Here is a 16,635-nt window from a genome sequence, read left to right on the forward strand (position 1 = left end):
CCCAAACAGCCATTCCACATTGTCCGCTGCTGTCTGAATTCTTACTCTTCAGCAGTTAAAACTGTTCCAGTAATGAAAAATGCAATCTACCGATGGAGGTTTTGGTTAGGATTGTGTACTGAACTTGGCATGTGTTTCTATCTGTTCCCTGCTTGTGAAACTTACTTTAAGTCTAGAGAAAATGTTCCCTAAAGCATTCATGCAGCATAGACGGAACTGATGGCTTGACCTGTTCTCCAATGAAGTAATCTGTTTGGCTGTATGATTAGCTTATTATTCTGACAAATATCTTACTAAATGTTCAAGGGCAGACAGAGTGTCTGTTACTTGTGGCTGTTATAATTTTGTTTCTCTTTCCCTTTTTGCCTGCTGGAGCCAAGTCCACAGTTCCTCAAGTGTTTGTATGTAGTTTTACACGTGCTGTTGAAGGGATTAGTCACATGTATACAGTTATTTCTGTGTAAGGACTTCCTGGATTCAGCAGTTAATTTGTTAAGACTTGATAGAGGCTGATAAACAATAGTGTTACTCAAGATAGTGGAGTCAAGTGGTGATTTTGACTATATTATAGTCAGAACATGAACTTTCAAATAATCTGCAGTGTTGCTCTTAAGCATTTTCTCCTTTAAAAGTTTCAAGTGGGTTCCTGGTGAAGTGAATGCATATGTGTTTGGAAGAACAACTTGCTACAGATCAATCTGTTTCTGATGCTTATTTTTTTAGAAAAAACATAAGATTACAGGACTGCTTTTTACTGGGGACTCAAAGTGAGAGTTAGTTAAACTCCTGGTAGATTTCCCTACTGTGGTTTTAATGTGTTTCTGTGTGAAACTGACAGCAGGATTTGTTCGAGTATGTAGGCCACTATTGTATTAGAATTACATAACCGTGTTGAGTGGTGGAAACAGATGAAAAGACAGGGATGTACGGCGTCCCCTCACAGATTATATCCTGCAACAATGAAGACAGCTCAAGCTCTGCAGAGAATGTGGTCACATGCAGTCAAAAAGTTGGGGATTTTGAAAGGGCACGTGAGTTGCTTTTTGTTGCATCTTGCTCCAAGTCTTTCCCCCCACCCCTCCCTTCATATATCCCTCCCTTCTCCAACTCACTTTTGTAGCCAGATAACTATTGTGGCAGATCTTCTGGTTTTGCTCTTCTTTCAGGGTGAATGAAGTTGTCATTGGTGATCTCTTAGTAGCAAGTAATTGTATAAATCTCTGATGACTGTCAGTGAGAGTTGCAACAGCTGCCTGTTCATAGTACACAGACAATTTTAGCTCTTCCTGCCAAAGATTCTGTTAAGCAGTCTATTTTGGGTACGTAGAAAGCACCTGTCATTTTGGTATATGAGCATTAGGCAGATTTAAACAAATCCTGACTACTGTGTTCTAATTAGAAATGGACTGACTTTAGTCACTAATGAATTTAGAGTAGCTAATTACAGTAATTTGCATTTACTGCAGGTAGCCTGCTATTTATATGAAACCTGGGTAGACTTGCAAAACAGTTGGTATTAGTAACTGACTGGAGGTGGGGTTCTTAACCATTTTGCATGCCTTTCTCCAGTGTTTTGGTCTGCTGTCTTGCAGTGAAATTGTGATCCTATAAGGGATGTGCAGGCTTCTCAGGATCCCTTTGTGTTTCCTTTACAGATGATGTATGAAGAAATTGGCAAGGTGATGGAGGCTTTTTGTAACCCATCACTTGATGCATTCAGAGGAAGGTTATATTATTAGACATGGAGTACAGGAATTTCACAGTTGTGGTAGAGACTTCAATCTTAGTTTTGATCAAGTCCTCAACTAATGATTTGTAACATTTGTAGTCTCTCCCTTCCTCTCAGTCTTCTCTTCCCCATTAATCTGTCAGTGTGGGTTAGCATTGTGGCAACGGCAAGCAGCAGTACATTTTATAATGTTAAAGAGATTATTGCTTAGAGATTTGAGGGAGTACAGATGTGTTTTGTGCCTTATGGGCTTCCAAGGTGATCATTCAGTTCTCTAAACTGTGTTACAGAGCATGCATACCTTCATCAGTATGGCAGAACTAGTTCTGTTGCCTTGGTAATTATGTTTCACAAAATCAACTTTGCCATGTACTTCCCTCTGCTAATATAGCATACAGCAAATGGGAAACAGTTTCCTGAGGAGCAGTTTCTAAAAATGTATTACTTATGAAACAAATACTTATGAATTTAAAAGTGAATTATTTAATTAGGTTTTGTTTAATGTTATGGTTTCATGCTAAAAATAAATCCCCAAAATTTACACAAAAAGTACCTGAGAAAGTGACTGATACTGTGAGGAAGAACTTTTTCTAGACACAGATGAGGTAATACTATACGGGTTCAACATCTTGCAAGCACCTTAGGCAGTGTTTTCTTTTCCACTCATATTACTTATTTTTGTGACCAGATGTCGTAAGACTTACTTACCAGAGCAAAATAAACTTAACCCTGTTACTTTACAGTGCTTTGATTTACTACACGATGTGTCTCTCCAGTTGTGCGTGAAGTTTTACTTGTGCCACTGCTCACGGGAGGCCTAGTTTACTGGAAGGAAATTCCTGTATGCTTAAATATTTCATGCCCATAAATCCATCCCCGATATCTTCACTGTGCTTTCCTCAGTTCTTTTTCTGCAGTGTTGTACTGAATACAAATAAGCAGCCATTTCTCAGGCCTTCCTTTAATGGGTAGTGTATTGAAAGACCTGGTGTTAGAGTTCCTGGAAGAGTAAGGGAACTATGCCGCTGTGAGCCCACATCAATTTCATCCTGTCTGCCTTAGTGTTTGCCTGCTCAGAGATGGACTTGGTATTTCTTGGCTGGGAAGGTAGTGTCAGTAAGAGCTGCATACAGGTGCAAACCAAATTTAAGTAATGTTCTTGTTACACGTGTAGGTTGTTAAGGCTTTTATACAGTGAGAAGGATGGGAAAGATTTTCCATCTCTCCTGCTTCTACAAAATTTGAACCCACGTGCTTGTCCTTCAAATTTTATCAATCATTTCATACTTTTTCATTTCTAAAACTTTCTTCAGTGAAGTCAACTGAAATTTAAATGACACAGAGGACCTTCTTTAGCACAGCCTGGATGAAGAGGTTAAAAATATCATACGGAAAAGCAGGGCAGTGATGGCATAGCCAAGGGTCAGTGGTAGGTAAATTCTTAACACATTTTCATACATGCCAGACAAGCAAGCCTGATCACTTCTATTTACGGCAGCATCACAACAGCTCTGAAAAAGTGCTTAGTTGAGAAGAAAGTTTTTACTTATGGAAGTTTCTTTATGTAAGGGAAGGTATGTAGTGAGACAGTTCAGTGTCAGCTAGTTGAAGTCATGAGGAGGTGTCAGCTGGTTAAATGGGAATATCAGATAGAATAATTTCACCCTGTGTTTAGCGGAGTAATTCACTGACCCAAGACATATATGTTTTAATTCTAACGGTTATAAATGCCGTTCGTTCTTGTCTGATCTAGACAAGTAGAAACTGGGAAATTCTTACTTTTGTTATTTTTGATGTAAGACATTCTCTCCTCCAGCTATTTTAAATGAATTTTTTAATTAAACCCAAAAGTTCTGAAAACTGGGAAGCATTGTTTATTTTCTTGGAGAGCACTGGAAATTTAACACTGTTCAGTGCTGTAAAATTCCTGGTAAGAATGCTGAATGTTTTGCATGTTCCTTCAGGAACTCTGAGCAGGACTTACATTTGAAGTTTGTTTTTCAATACAGTAAATGTGTAATGGAAAAGGTAAACTTAGTTCCTCCCAGGAGCTCAGAACCCACTGGTAGAATACATCATGAGGTTCTTTGCATTCAAGAAACAGCATCCATAGCTTGCTAAACAGTTGTATACTGCCAGAAGACTTTTACTCTGAAAATATGGGGGATGCTTTAAAGTACAGGCATACCCTTCTTGTGTCACTTCTCTGTCTACTGTTTTGGGGTTTCGTTGCCAGTAATCCCTTTAATGCCTTTAAAAAGACTGTGAAGTCAAAACTGAGCTTCTGTCTGAACTTCAGTTTTTTGAGCATACTCTTAGCTTCCCAAGAAAGAAGACCACTTCTAGCAGTAAAAACAAATAAAGCTATGGCTTGAATATGTACATGCACGTACATGTGCAATGGCTGGATTTTTTTCTGCAGTGAATGCTTTGCATTTTGAAATATTTGCAATATGTCAAATATTGTGGTTCATTTTTCTCCTTGTTTTACAGGGCAGACACTGAACGGGCTGGCTGTGTACTATATGATGCATCACAGCTGGGTGATTATTCTGTATTATATTTTAAGCTGTGATGTTGGAAAGATTTCAGGTTAGGTCATGTAAGATAAACTGATCAGTTCAGGATCAGTTTTAACTGGAAATATGGAAAAAATGTTTCTGAGAAGTGTCACAAAAATGGATATACCAGTGCTATATAGTGATAGACTGTGTTTGCCAGTAAAATTTAATTTATTAAAGAGAACCTCAGTACTCAGTTATGCAATTCATAGTGGACGAAACATTTTGTTAAATCTATGTGAACAAGAAGCCAAAGATGTGAAGGCTAGTTCATTTTGAAAACCTCAGTTTCAACTGCTAATCTTATTGCATACTGGAATGGAGAGGTCTTCCTTAAGTATTTTGTGTGTTATTTGAATTGGAGCTGTAGAATGCTATTGTAATCTGAATTAAATGCTTTTGCTGAATAAGACTTTTTCAGAAAATCAGAATGAGCTGTTAAATCAGTGAAATGTGAAGGGATTCTGCCACCCTAGACCTATTAATATTTGTTGCCTTTTTAAAGAAAAATAATCATCAATTGACATACATACAATTCATACTAACTCAACCAAATTATTAGAGTGCACATGTGTTTTTTATACCTGTGTTTTAATGGGGTATTTCACATTGTAATTTAGATAGTTGTATGCTTTGTGTTTTACTATTGGTTTCTGTGTGCAACAGGCCCCAGGCATGGAAGAGCTGATATGGGAACAGTACACTGTGACCTTACAAAAGGTGAGTGAGTGCATGTTATATTTTTAGTTTTCAAATATTCAAGCACTGGTTTAGTCTAAGTATGTTTTACAATAGATGTCATTAGCATGTCTGAGTTTAGAATAGGATTAATTCGTTGTCCAAATCAGATGTGTTTTTCATTTTAGAGCTTAGTTGCTAGTTACTCATACAATAGTGTGACTCTTTAATGTTAAGAGTAAATTAAATTAACAATTTAAGTGCTATGTTTGCTACTGTTTGGTCTTTTTAATGACAGTACAATATACCACGTACCAGCCACATAGCTAAATTCATCATTGAATAACCTTAAAGACAAAGCAGATGGTTCTATCAAGCAATTATGGTTAATGTCAAAGCTTTATAATAATCACTGAACATGAGCCCACTGATATTTTTTTAAAATATACTTTAATATCTACCAATACAGAATCTAGTAGAAAACTACTGTCCTCAAAATTCCTAAAATACATGGATTATAGATGTCAATTTTAACAACTCCTTTCAGAAAAGAGGAAGTATCTCAGTATTTAGAGTCCTTTTGTGTTAAAGAAAGTAGGCTCCCTGTTTCTGAGTTCTCTCATGTCTGGGCTGCCACACCATGGCACAGGATGTGTACTTTGGTGGTGGTGGTGGCATTCCCAGGTGTTCTGATGGTCTGAGTTCAGTGAACGACCTGTACTGTGCTGCTTAGATTTTTTTTTTACATGTTCTGCAGTGAATTCCACTTGATGACCCCAGGTAAAATAGCCATCTTTCCTGCACAGCCTGTTTTACGTGCTGAATTGTTGAGAAAGGGTTGTTTTTCAGGTTACAGAGGTAGGCAGGAGAAATATTGCAGAAGCAGAGCTTGGTTCCTGTAATTTTCAACTTTTCAGATTTTGAATATCATGTAAATGAGCATTACTACTTTGCCTCAGAGACAGGCATATACTGCTGAAGTGGCAAATGGCTGTTGGACTTGCTGCATCAGCTGCTACCAACCAATTAATTTTACCATTATTTTGAATTCTGTATTGTTTTGGCTTGAAGCATCAAACTACTTCCTGTAAAACTAAGGTACAACAAGTGAAGTGCTGTTATAAAAAAACCCCAAACCAAACATTGCTCTTTTCCTCCTCAAAGAAATAATCACTGAAGATTGATTTTAGTGGAGCATGAGCGAGCTGGCTTGTGATGAATTACACACACTGAAGCATGAGTTTGGGGAAAAGCACTTCTTTGATTTGGTGTATTGCTTCACCAGTGCCTTAAAACATTTTGTTTAGATGTAGCACAATAGGTATTTTACAGTAATAGGAGGTGTATGTAAAATAGTTGATAAAATTAAACCTGTGTGTTTAACAAAATGTATGGTTTTGTGCACGTTGTCTGCAATTGACTTGCGCTAACAGTTTTCAGGTCTAGTACATGACATGCTTCCTTTGCACCCTATTAAGTATTTTCCTGATGTTATGAATGCCATCTGAGGGCTTTTACGGATCTGATATGTCTATGATGACATAAAATACATATTTAAAATAGTTGATTATAAGAGCAGATAATTATAGAGTTCACAAGTTCATTGCTTGCTTTTGTAATCAGCCATGAACTTGTTTAGTTTGATTGAGGCATAAGTAGTTATTCCAAACTAGATAGGCAGTCATAATGAAGATGAGATCCTGGAAAATCTGTTCCAGTTTCCCAAGCATCACTAATAAAATAGATTTCCCTAACAATAAATTTGGTATGAATAACCAGTGGGATGGTGGAGCAGAATGCAGGCTAAGTTAGTGAGTCCTTTGCTTAATTGCTAACCATCACAGTCTGCAGACTGAGGCTTTGGAACACAGAAACATGTCTTGGTACGTGGATTTGTAAACCCATTCCTTTTTAAATCTAGAGCTGCTGTGTATTTCTGCAACTGTCTGCACACAACTACCATATTTTAAATAGTATCTTGGTAGAGTGCAATCACAGGAACATTCACATTACTCTTCTTTCTTCCTGTCAAAATTTCTATGTATGGAATTGAATTTTGTTGTATCTGGTTTTGTTGTAAAGGATTCAAAACGAGGATTTGGGATTGCAGTTTCTGGTGGCAGAGATAACCCTCACTTTGAAAATGGTGAAACATCGATAGTCATTTCAGATGTTCTCCCAGGTGGTCCAGCAGATGGATTACTTCAGTAAGCAATTTCATGTTTTTCTGCGTGGCATATTTTGAGGGGCAGCGATGTAGAATACATAAAACCTTCAGATAGGCTTGGCTGAAATCCTGGTGATTTAATCCACTCAAGATTTGATGCCCTCTTGAAAACCTGTATGTCTGTTTTAAATAAATAAAAAATAAACCCCAGCCACCCAGAGGTGTTTTTATTTGCTGTTTTGTAAGAAAGTAAATGTCTTTTAAAGAAACAGTAGAAATACTTAGTATCTTACAACATCATTGCTGTCCTTCCCCCAGGAAACACATTTAGTGATCAATTACTAGTTTTAAAGAGAATGGCTTAAGGCAGTCCACAGAAGGGTCTTGGCTCCCAAGGTGTCAGGAGCAATAACTAAGGAAGGAAGATGAACAAAAGTGTTTGTTAAATATTTTATTTCATATTTGAAAGAAAAAAATATTGGAATGAAGTGTTTCTGTAGTCCTCCTGGTAACTTTATTCTTGGTGAGGCAGCATCTGTCATGGATGTCATCAAGTAATTTTAAATCTGCAGGCTAAGATAAACAGTTTTGAGCCCACTGCTGATCACTTTTTCGTCCTTTGACCTGCAATACCCAGTGAGGACTAGACAATTTGCAAGAATGCCAAAGTTCTTCAGTAACAGTAGTTCAGAAGAGTAGATTCTGGCTATTTTGCTAAACATTAATTTTTGGTGACATAATGAAAAGACTGTCACAGGAGTAATTATTGAAATCCAGGACAAAAAGCCCAACACCATTATTGTCCACCCTGTTCCATAACCAACCTGTGTTTTGGGAGTAAAAACATGTCCACAAATTATGTAAGATTTTATGTAAATTGTTGATGACAAGGCAGTACCAAGCAATTCAGGCACATTCAGACAAAACACATTCTGAAGAAAACTGAAAGTAAAGCTGTTCCTCCAACAAACTAAGGAACATAGGCCTAGCGTTCAGAGTGTGGGGGAATTAGAATCCTGCAATCCTTTCTAAGATAGAGTGAGCATAAATAATTTGAGCATTTGATGTAGTGTTACAGCATTAAGTTTGATACCGCCTTTGGAGGTGTGGACTGTGAAGAGAGCTATTTTAACTCTCACGTAAAGCCCAGATGAAACTGATACTGGAATACAGTGTGCTGTTCCAGCATTCAGTAAAAGGAATTGGAAGGTTATAAAGAGAAGCACAAAAATCATTCAGGAGCTAAAGTACCTTACAAAGAGAGCTTTACAGTATGTAATCTTCTTATTTAAAAAGAAGATTGTGATGTGACTTGATTACAGTGAAGAGAAAATAATGAATACTAAAGATTTCTTTTATCTAGCAGAAAATGGCACGTTAACCAGTGATCAGTTGAGCTAATGCTCTGACGGTTAAGGTTACTGAGTGGTCACCAGAATAAGCTAATACAAGAAGAGGTAGATTTTTTATATTTTTTTTTTTAGTCTCCTGCAGTTTTTGCTCTGAAATGCCTTTTTGGAAGATATTTTTTTAATTAATCATGTGTTATGGGGCAGTCTCCTGCAGGTGACTTAATTGTTAAGTCTTACTGATCTATTTGACTAACAGGAGGTCTGAATACACAAGTTAGTAATCTCTTTTGGCCTGTGTTTGAGGGTAGGGAGGACTTTGTGTATTATAGTTTGGAGCTGGGGTTTTTTATTCCCCAATCATCTTTCTTCACAGTAGATAAGACCTGAACACCAGTCTTTAAGAAAAGTGTACTAGAGTAGTACTTGTCAAGTTTTGTCTGAATACTGGTATGACTGCTGCTGTTTGAAGCTCTCTTGAAATTTCTATGTTGTGTGAAAATATCTAGCACTACGTGTCAAAGACTCAGAGTTCTGAAAGCACTAAAAAAAGTTTTAATGGTCATCACAAATATTCTTTAAAAAACAAAATCTTCTTTGACATTATGGCAAGGTACTTAAGCCGGACATGTACATGTAGAAAGCCGGACATATACATGTAGAAAGATACACACTGCTACTCAAAGTCTAATTTTTAAACATACTGAAAGCTTCTTCTAGTATTCAGGTATCTTAGTGTTTGTATAACAGTTTTTAAGCAGAACTGCCTGTTAAAGTGAATGGAATCCATAGGTTCCCCCTGAAAAAAAGTCTTTGTTGTTCTGGTGTTTTCATGAAGACTCCTCTTAATTTTTTTATTTTTTTTTTGTCTCTTTTTCTGTCCCTCCTCCTCTTCCAGAGAAAATGATCGGGTGGTCATAGTTAATGGGACCCCAATGGAAGATGTTCCACATTCTTTTGCAGTCCAGCAACTTAGGAAAAGTGGAAAAGTGGCCACCATTGTAAGTAAATTACAAATGTATTCACTCTACAGGGGTATGTACCTGTGCAACCAGTCAAGATTTGGTTATCTTCTATGAAGTGTGCTATAAATGCACAAAGCAAAGCAAGCCTTTGCCCAGTGGAATGTATAAAGTAAATAAAGCAAAGACAAAGTTTCTACAGGTGAAACATGGAAATTAAACAACATTGTCACAAAGTTATCCTGTTGAAAAGCTGGGAATAAAATGTATGTCCTCACTCTCTAATTTTACTGAATGTCGTAGTTGGAAAAAATGGAAGTTTTGTGAGGCAAATGATGTTCTGCTTACACAGACTCTTGTCCGAGAATTTGCTGTCTAGATTGGCTTTCATTAGTTGAGAAAGGCATCCACAACTCTCTCTTTTGGTGGCTTGTCCAATTTTTAGAAGTCATCTAGAAAAATAAAAAAAAAAATAATTTTTCTCACTCTTGTAGAGGTAAGAAGAATGTGGTTGTTGATCTAATAAATTTTTTTTAAATTCTTGTACTGTTCTTTATCATCCCAATTCATAATCATCCCATCTCACATCTAAAAAACCTAACTGAATGGTTGTTCTATAAATGGAACACTGGTTTTCTTTTTTTTTTGTTGTTGTTCCCCGACCCCCCAACCTCTGTTCAAAGTGTGAAGAGTATTCATCTGTTAAATTTCACATTCTGACCATTGGAGAGTTTTTTGTTTTGTGTTGCATTGAACAGGTAGTGAAAAGACCAAGGAAAGTGCAGGCTGCCGCACTGAAGAGAAGCCCCTCCCTTGACTATGAAGACAGAGCTTTAGACGTAATGGATGACCATGCAGAATTTGATGGCAAAAGTGCTCGAAGTGGCTATAGTGAGAGAAGCTGGTATAGTGGCAATGAAGGGCGCAGCCAAAGCTGGGGAAACAGCCTGGATCAGAGCTATAGAGATGAACAAGACAGAGGGCGTAACCGAAGCAGAGACCGTGACAGGGAATGCAGCTACAGCCGTGATCAAAGTCGTGGTAGGAGTATTGATAGGAGCTTGGATCGAGACTATAGAAGAGATCGGAGCAGGGGAAGGAGCATTGACAGGGATGGTGGCTATGAACAGGACTACAGGGGAGACTATAGCCCACCCAGTTATAGTCGTGGATCTCAACCTGATCCTAGATATGGGAGGGAAGTGAGGAGTCGAAGTCAGGATAGGCTTTGTTCCCGAAGTCCTTCGCCTGAAATACGCCATCAGCGTGAGTACCTAGGACTGCAGGATCAGAATGGACCTATCAGTGTTCTCTTAACAAAAGGCAGACATAATGAAGGTAGGTATAGTAGGGGAAGAGACAAATTGTCTTTTAATACAGCATGTTATTTTGGTGGGGGAGGGAGAGGAGCTGAATATTCTCTGCTTTTACAGGTTAAATGTCAAGTTTTCTAACTGATCGCTTAATTTGTTTTTTCATTCTTCCTGGCTGGTTGGAGTGCTTTTTCCCCCAGCACCTTCAACTTTACCCTTGAACAAAGAACTGTTCACCCACATAATTTAAGTCTTTTCGAGACACTGCATCAGTTGGTTTTCCATTTTCTGCGCCCTGTTGTTCTGGTTTTGGTTGGAAACATGGATCTCATAGTGATTCAGATTACATTTGGCACATCAACAAAAGGGTCAGCTACAAAGGGTGAAGAGCAGACTCTGCCTTTAGTAGTGCTCTTACTTCTTCCTTATTACATAAAATTTAATATAATAATATTATATTGTTATTAACTTAATTAATATTAATAATTAAATTGGTTCCAAGGATTGTTTGGTTCTGAATACTTCAGAACAGTTATAGAATATTGAAATAGTAACAGCTGAAACAGACTTTCCTTGCTGTGTATTGGAGTGTGTAAATGAAAGCCAAAAGCCCAATCTTTGTGTGCTGTGAAATAAAGACTCTTGTGCTATAAAGCATATCTGAGATTAGGTTGTGGGTTCTTTTCTGTTTGGGCTTTTTTGGGGGGAGGGTGTGGTAGTTTGTGGGGGTTTTCTGGGTGATGATTTGTTTATAATTGCCCTGTTGTGATTTGGAAGAATTTTCTGGTCATGTGAACTGTGAAAGGAGGAGCTAACCTATTTTTTCATTGACTCTGGCAAGTATCCCTTTCCCTCCTTCCTGTTCTTCCACTGCATATAATGTTTCCACTTGTAAAAATAATGCAGATAGGTGAATTTTAAGATAGGATAGGAGATTTCAGATAGGAGAAATTTAAGGTGTCTTTGTTCAATTTTATGTTTAGTTAGTAATTCCATAATAATTTCTACCATTCATATGGATATTCTGCAAACTTGCTCAAATGTGATTTATTAGGAGCAGGTGACTTTTTCTTTACTTTTCTGTTCTAGGATGTGTGTGTTTTAAGAGTGTTACCTTTCTTTTTGAGTAACAGATACACTGATCCAAGTAGCTAGAATCAAAGGGGAAAAAGGTGATGGTGATGGGGTTAATCCTTTGCCTGAAGCAACTGTGGAAGTTTCTGGTGTACAGATAGGACAAACGGGTAAAAAAAACCCATCACTTCTATTAGGGCTTTTTGACCCTTTTCCCTTTCTATGTCATGCAAAATATGATAGAGACAGAATCTAATCCAGCACCTTAATAAGCACCTCCAGAACAAAGGCATTGTTCTGCTGTTGTGTCCATCTGTAGTTTTGGTCTGCTGTTTGTTTTTACTGTGGTGACTGGACAGAAATTGGAGAGTTAGCTTAGGGTTAAGTGGGTTTACTAGGTCCACATTTTTTTTTTTTTTCTTTTCTTGTGGTGTAATGGGGTCTGCTGTTTGTACACTTTGTAGTTTTAAAAAAATACATCTTCACTCATCTTCTAAGCTACAGTGGATTATATCCCTGATTCCAGAATATGGTCTCCGGCTTGGAAGTCAGATCTTCATAAAAGAAATGACCCGTACTGGCCTAGCAACCAAAGATGGCAACCTTCATGAAGGGGATATCATTCTCAAGGTCTGTTCTGGTTATACTGCTTACAGTTTAGCAGGCACTTGTTATTGTGGTTGCTCTGGCATAAGTCATGTTATAGTGAAACTTACTATTGAAGTTGAACACAATATATCTTGTTTGTTTACTTACAGTGTTATTGTTGCCTTTTTATGTCCAGATCAATGGTACAGTGACAGAGAACATGTCTTTAGCTGATGCCCGAAAATTGATTGAGAAGTCACGGGGAAAGCTCCAGCTGGTTGTCCTCAGGGACAGAAAGCAGACACTGCTCAACATTCCTTCATTGAACGACAGTGACTCAGAAGTGGATGGTGAGGTTTAATGTGGATAAAAAGTTCTGGACTCTGTGCAGGGACAGAATGGAACTTAAGAGTGTTTTTGCTGTGGTGGAGTGGTACTAGGATTCTTTCAAACAAACAAAAAATAACCTAACACAAACAAACCAAAGTAATAGCCAATTCAGCATCAAGGCTACTTCTTTTAGGTGAAAAAATAATGTTGTAGTAATTATATAATTACATTTTGGACGGGCAGAGATAGAAGAAGCAATGTTGATCTGGCAAAATCAATCTTACTTCTTGGAACAAGCAAGTCATTTGCTTTAACAAAGTACTTCAGTTTTAAAAACAAGTGGATTGGACTGGTTTCTTCTTCTGAGGGCATTAACATTCATGACTGTGTTTAACATGAGAGGAAAAAATGTCAGGGTGAGGAAATTCAGTCCCCCTGCACAACTGTTTTCTATTTCCAGTATATATTCCGTACAAATGATCTCTCACAGTATATGAGCTATATCTCTCAACTTAATCTTGCTTTGGGAAGGGCTCAGGATGTTTAGGGGGCGCAGGGTTGTTTAGTGCAAGATATTTGTTTCTCTGATGTCAGAATACTGGGTGCAACTTCTTGTAGAAGAATGTATTGTGAAGAATGAGATACAGTTCAAGTCTGAGGGCTATTCTGATTCTTTTGTCACTGAAAAGCAATGATGTGAGAACTGCTAATGTGAAGGTCATCTGTTTGGGAACTTCCATGAGACCTTAAATAAAAGGCTGCTAACTAGTTAATGAGTGTATGGTATGCTCAATGTAGTTGTGAAATGAGTGTTTTTCCTAAAGGTTGTGTGAAACCTTCCTGAAATATTTCAGGGGGATGTGAAGCTGGAAGCACTGAAAGGCATACAGCGCTTTCTGAAGTCAAATCCAGCTTGAAACAGCAGTAGGCTTAAATGTTCAGCACGTCTTATATGTGAATGCTTTATAAATAAATATGGTGATCAGACATGCAGATAGTTTAAACAAATCCTGCATTTCTTGATTTGCTGCTCTCTTTACAGACATTTCTGAAATAGAGTCAAACAGATCATTCTCCCCTCAAGATGACAGATTACATCATTCTGATCTAGAGTCACATTCATCCAATGAAAAGCTGAAGGAAAAAACAAAGTAAGAAATGGTCTTTTCTAGTCCATTTTCCTAATGCTTGTCAAAGAAATTCTTAAAATAAGTGTCATTCTTATCTGATTTCACTACACTTCTTTTCTTCTTTCTTTTAGTGCAAAAGATGACCCATCCTGTAGGTTGTCCAGGATGGGAGCAATGCCTACACCATTCAAATCAACTGGTGACATTGCTACTTCTGCTGTTACAGTTGCAGACACAAGCAAAGAACTGAAGTACCAAGATGACACAGAAGGTTAGTTTGAAGGTTTTGGTTGTTTTTTGTTTGGTTGGTTTGTGCTTTTTTTCCCCGGCCACAGAATGGGCACTCCCCTAATTAGGTTTACATATCTAGTATACTCTTCATGCCAATCCCATCCTGACACACAGAGGCCTGTCTTCGCTCTGTGGTGCAGAGAGAGAAGAAACACCTGAGATTATTTGAAGGCAGTTGCTTGTTGCTTACTAGAATTGCCACCTCAAAAAGCAAGTACTCTCCTAGAGCATCTACTGTAATCTGTTGCTCTAAGCAGCCAAATGAAGCTGTTCCTGAAGTCTGATCTGGCTTGCCTGAAAGGGTTGTGTATCCTTCCCTTGACCTTTTTGTTCTTTTTCAAGAATTAAAAAAAAAGGGGAAAAATCCATTCTAGTCAGAGAGATGCTTGACATTTAAATCTGTATTAATCTTTGGCATGGAGGGGTTTGCTTGCTATCTGATAACTAAAAATTGCTGCCGTTTATAACTTTTTTATTAGCTCAGTAACTTCTGTTGGCTTTTTTACATACAGTGTCTCAACCAAAAGCAGTTACAAGAACAATTCTTAAACCTAGCCCTGAAGATGAAGCAATATATGGGTAAGGCAGCACTTGCCATGTTCTTTTGCACTCAGTGTTCTCCCAGTGACCTGTACCTTATTCTTCATAGCGTGGGTTTTGGGGATTTTGCCCATTTGGAGTGATACTCCTTTTATAGCTTAATGCCAAGAAAAGATGACATGGCTTCTGACTGACTGTGTTTGAGTTAAACATAGTTTTAGATGTATCTGCCTGGAAGGTATAGACCTGCCTTCTACCTGGAAGGTGTAAAACACCCTGTGCTTCTGGGCTTGCATGGCAGCATACACATTGGTATATTTTTATGGTTTTATTGTGCTCTGTTTGGCACTTTGAGATAGTATTTAGAGCACTATGTCTGTTTTGGGGCTCCCCAGGACAAGGAAGACATTGACACACTGGAGTGAGTCTGGGGAGTTGGTGGCTGCAGCATATGACATATGAGAAAAAAATGAGAAAACCGGGTTTGTTAAGCTTGGAGAAGAGAGTACTTGAAGGGACATCTTGCTGTCTGCAAAGACCTAATAGGTAGTGGGTGTAGAGGAAACATCCATGCTCTTCTCAGTAGTAGGATGAAGAGCGAGGGACACAAGCTGGAACACAGGGAATTCTGACTTGATATAAAGAAGAAAACTTTTTATGATGAGTGTGGGTAACCACTGGAATAGCTGTCCCTTGTAGGTTGTGGTATTTCCACTACCAGAGATACTCAAAAACAGCTTCAAGGCCCCGAACAACCTGCTTTGAGCAGAAGGCCATTTTAACCTGTGCAATTCTATGGAAATTTATTTTACACCTCTTCCTTTATTTTATATATATAGAAAAGACAACCCTCCCCTTCCCTGCAGTATTAAGTTACAAAGAGAATGTCCTCTAATTTGTAAACAAGCTTGTTAGAAGACAGGGCCAAAAAAGTGTTTATGTACAAGCTGGAAATTTCTGTACAGAAATTTGTGTATTTTCTTCAAATTCAAGCCTGTGCAGTCCATATTGCAGTTCTAGTCTCTGCTTAGAAATGAACAAGATATTGCTTACAAAGTTGACTTTTGTGTGGAGTTTTTTAATGATTCTTATCAGTGGTCAAATGGAACCTGGTACTGTTGATTCTTGAACAATTAAGATACTAGAAGTTGCAAACTGTATTAATAGGAAATGAACTAACATGTTTTCATGTGAGAGTACTCAAATACAGAAATCGAAGGGAAAAAGACCACTGAGATTGTAAGGAGAAGCCTATTGACAAGGTTTTGAAGATATTCTGTAGCTTGGTGTATTTTCTTAAATGGATTCCCTTCTCAGATCTTTTCTGGGTTGGATCCTGCATATGTTGTCATTGATGTGCAAATTAATCAAGTGATTATTCTAGTGAAGGGGAATTTATAATACAGGCTTAGGGTATTACTGAGAAAGGCTGACAGATAAGTACTGTCCTCTGTGTTGGAAGGTCACTCAGGCATACAGTGTTTGTGATAGCAAAAAAGCTGAACCTAGTCCAGTGGCCTCTCCCACTGCAATGTGAAAGGACTGATTGTTAACATACCAGTGGAGTGTACTTGGAAGTATTTCTCATTACAAGAACATTTGAAGGGTTCTGTCTAACAAACATGTTAAGCTGCAAAGAAAATAGGTATAAATTTAATCCATGTGACAGTTCTCAAGCATATGGAGGAAAAACAATGAATATGATTATTTATAACTCAGGCTGTTGTCAAAAAAACCCTCAGCTGCTCATCTGAGAGGGGTTCCGATAGGTAGGGAACTATCTGGGGACTTCAAGAACAGGGTGTTGTTTTCCTGCTCTGCCAAGACTCTGTATACCACTTAACCACTCTTCCTAGTTCAGTTTCCACTCTGAAAAATGCAAATTCTCTACTTCCTTCCCTCACTGAAGAGTTATTTGGGTAA

General features: G+C 38.0%; 1 protein-coding gene across 6 annotated transcripts in view; it reads left to right on the forward strand.

The window, feature by feature from the left end:
* Window positions 1–16,635, forward strand: part of TJP2 (tight junction protein 2) — a 66,271-nt gene that overhangs the window by 37,397 nt on the left and 12,239 nt on the right. For 4 of the 6 annotated variants that reach the window (XM_037372603.1, XM_037372601.1, XM_037372597.1 and 1 more), the window contains 9 exons: window positions 4,957–5,010; window positions 7,051–7,175; window positions 9,383–9,485; window positions 10,205–10,784; window positions 12,360–12,463; window positions 12,618–12,771; window positions 13,794–13,902; window positions 14,013–14,152; window positions 14,685–14,751. In XM_037372603.1, coding sequence (XP_037228500.1) covers window positions 4,966–5,010; window positions 7,051–7,175; window positions 9,383–9,485; window positions 10,205–10,784; window positions 12,360–12,463; window positions 12,618–12,771; window positions 13,794–13,902; window positions 14,013–14,152; window positions 14,685–14,751 — 1,427 coding nt within the window. In that variant the 5' untranslated portion in view covers window positions 4,957–4,965. Of the gene's footprint in view, window positions 1–905; window positions 1,032–4,222; window positions 4,273–4,956; window positions 5,011–7,050; window positions 7,176–9,382; window positions 9,486–10,204; window positions 10,785–12,359; window positions 12,464–12,617; window positions 12,772–13,793; window positions 13,903–14,012; window positions 14,153–14,684; window positions 14,752–16,635 lie in introns of those variants that run through there. The other 2 variants (XM_037372602.1, XM_037372598.1) reach the window with 2 other exon arrangements.

This window comes from Falco rusticolus, chromosome Z (genome assembly GCF_015220075.1).
Source record: "Falco rusticolus isolate bFalRus1 chromosome Z, bFalRus1.pri, whole genome shotgun sequence".
NCBI classification, from domain to species: Eukaryota; Metazoa; Chordata; class Aves; order Falconiformes; family Falconidae; genus Falco; species Falco rusticolus.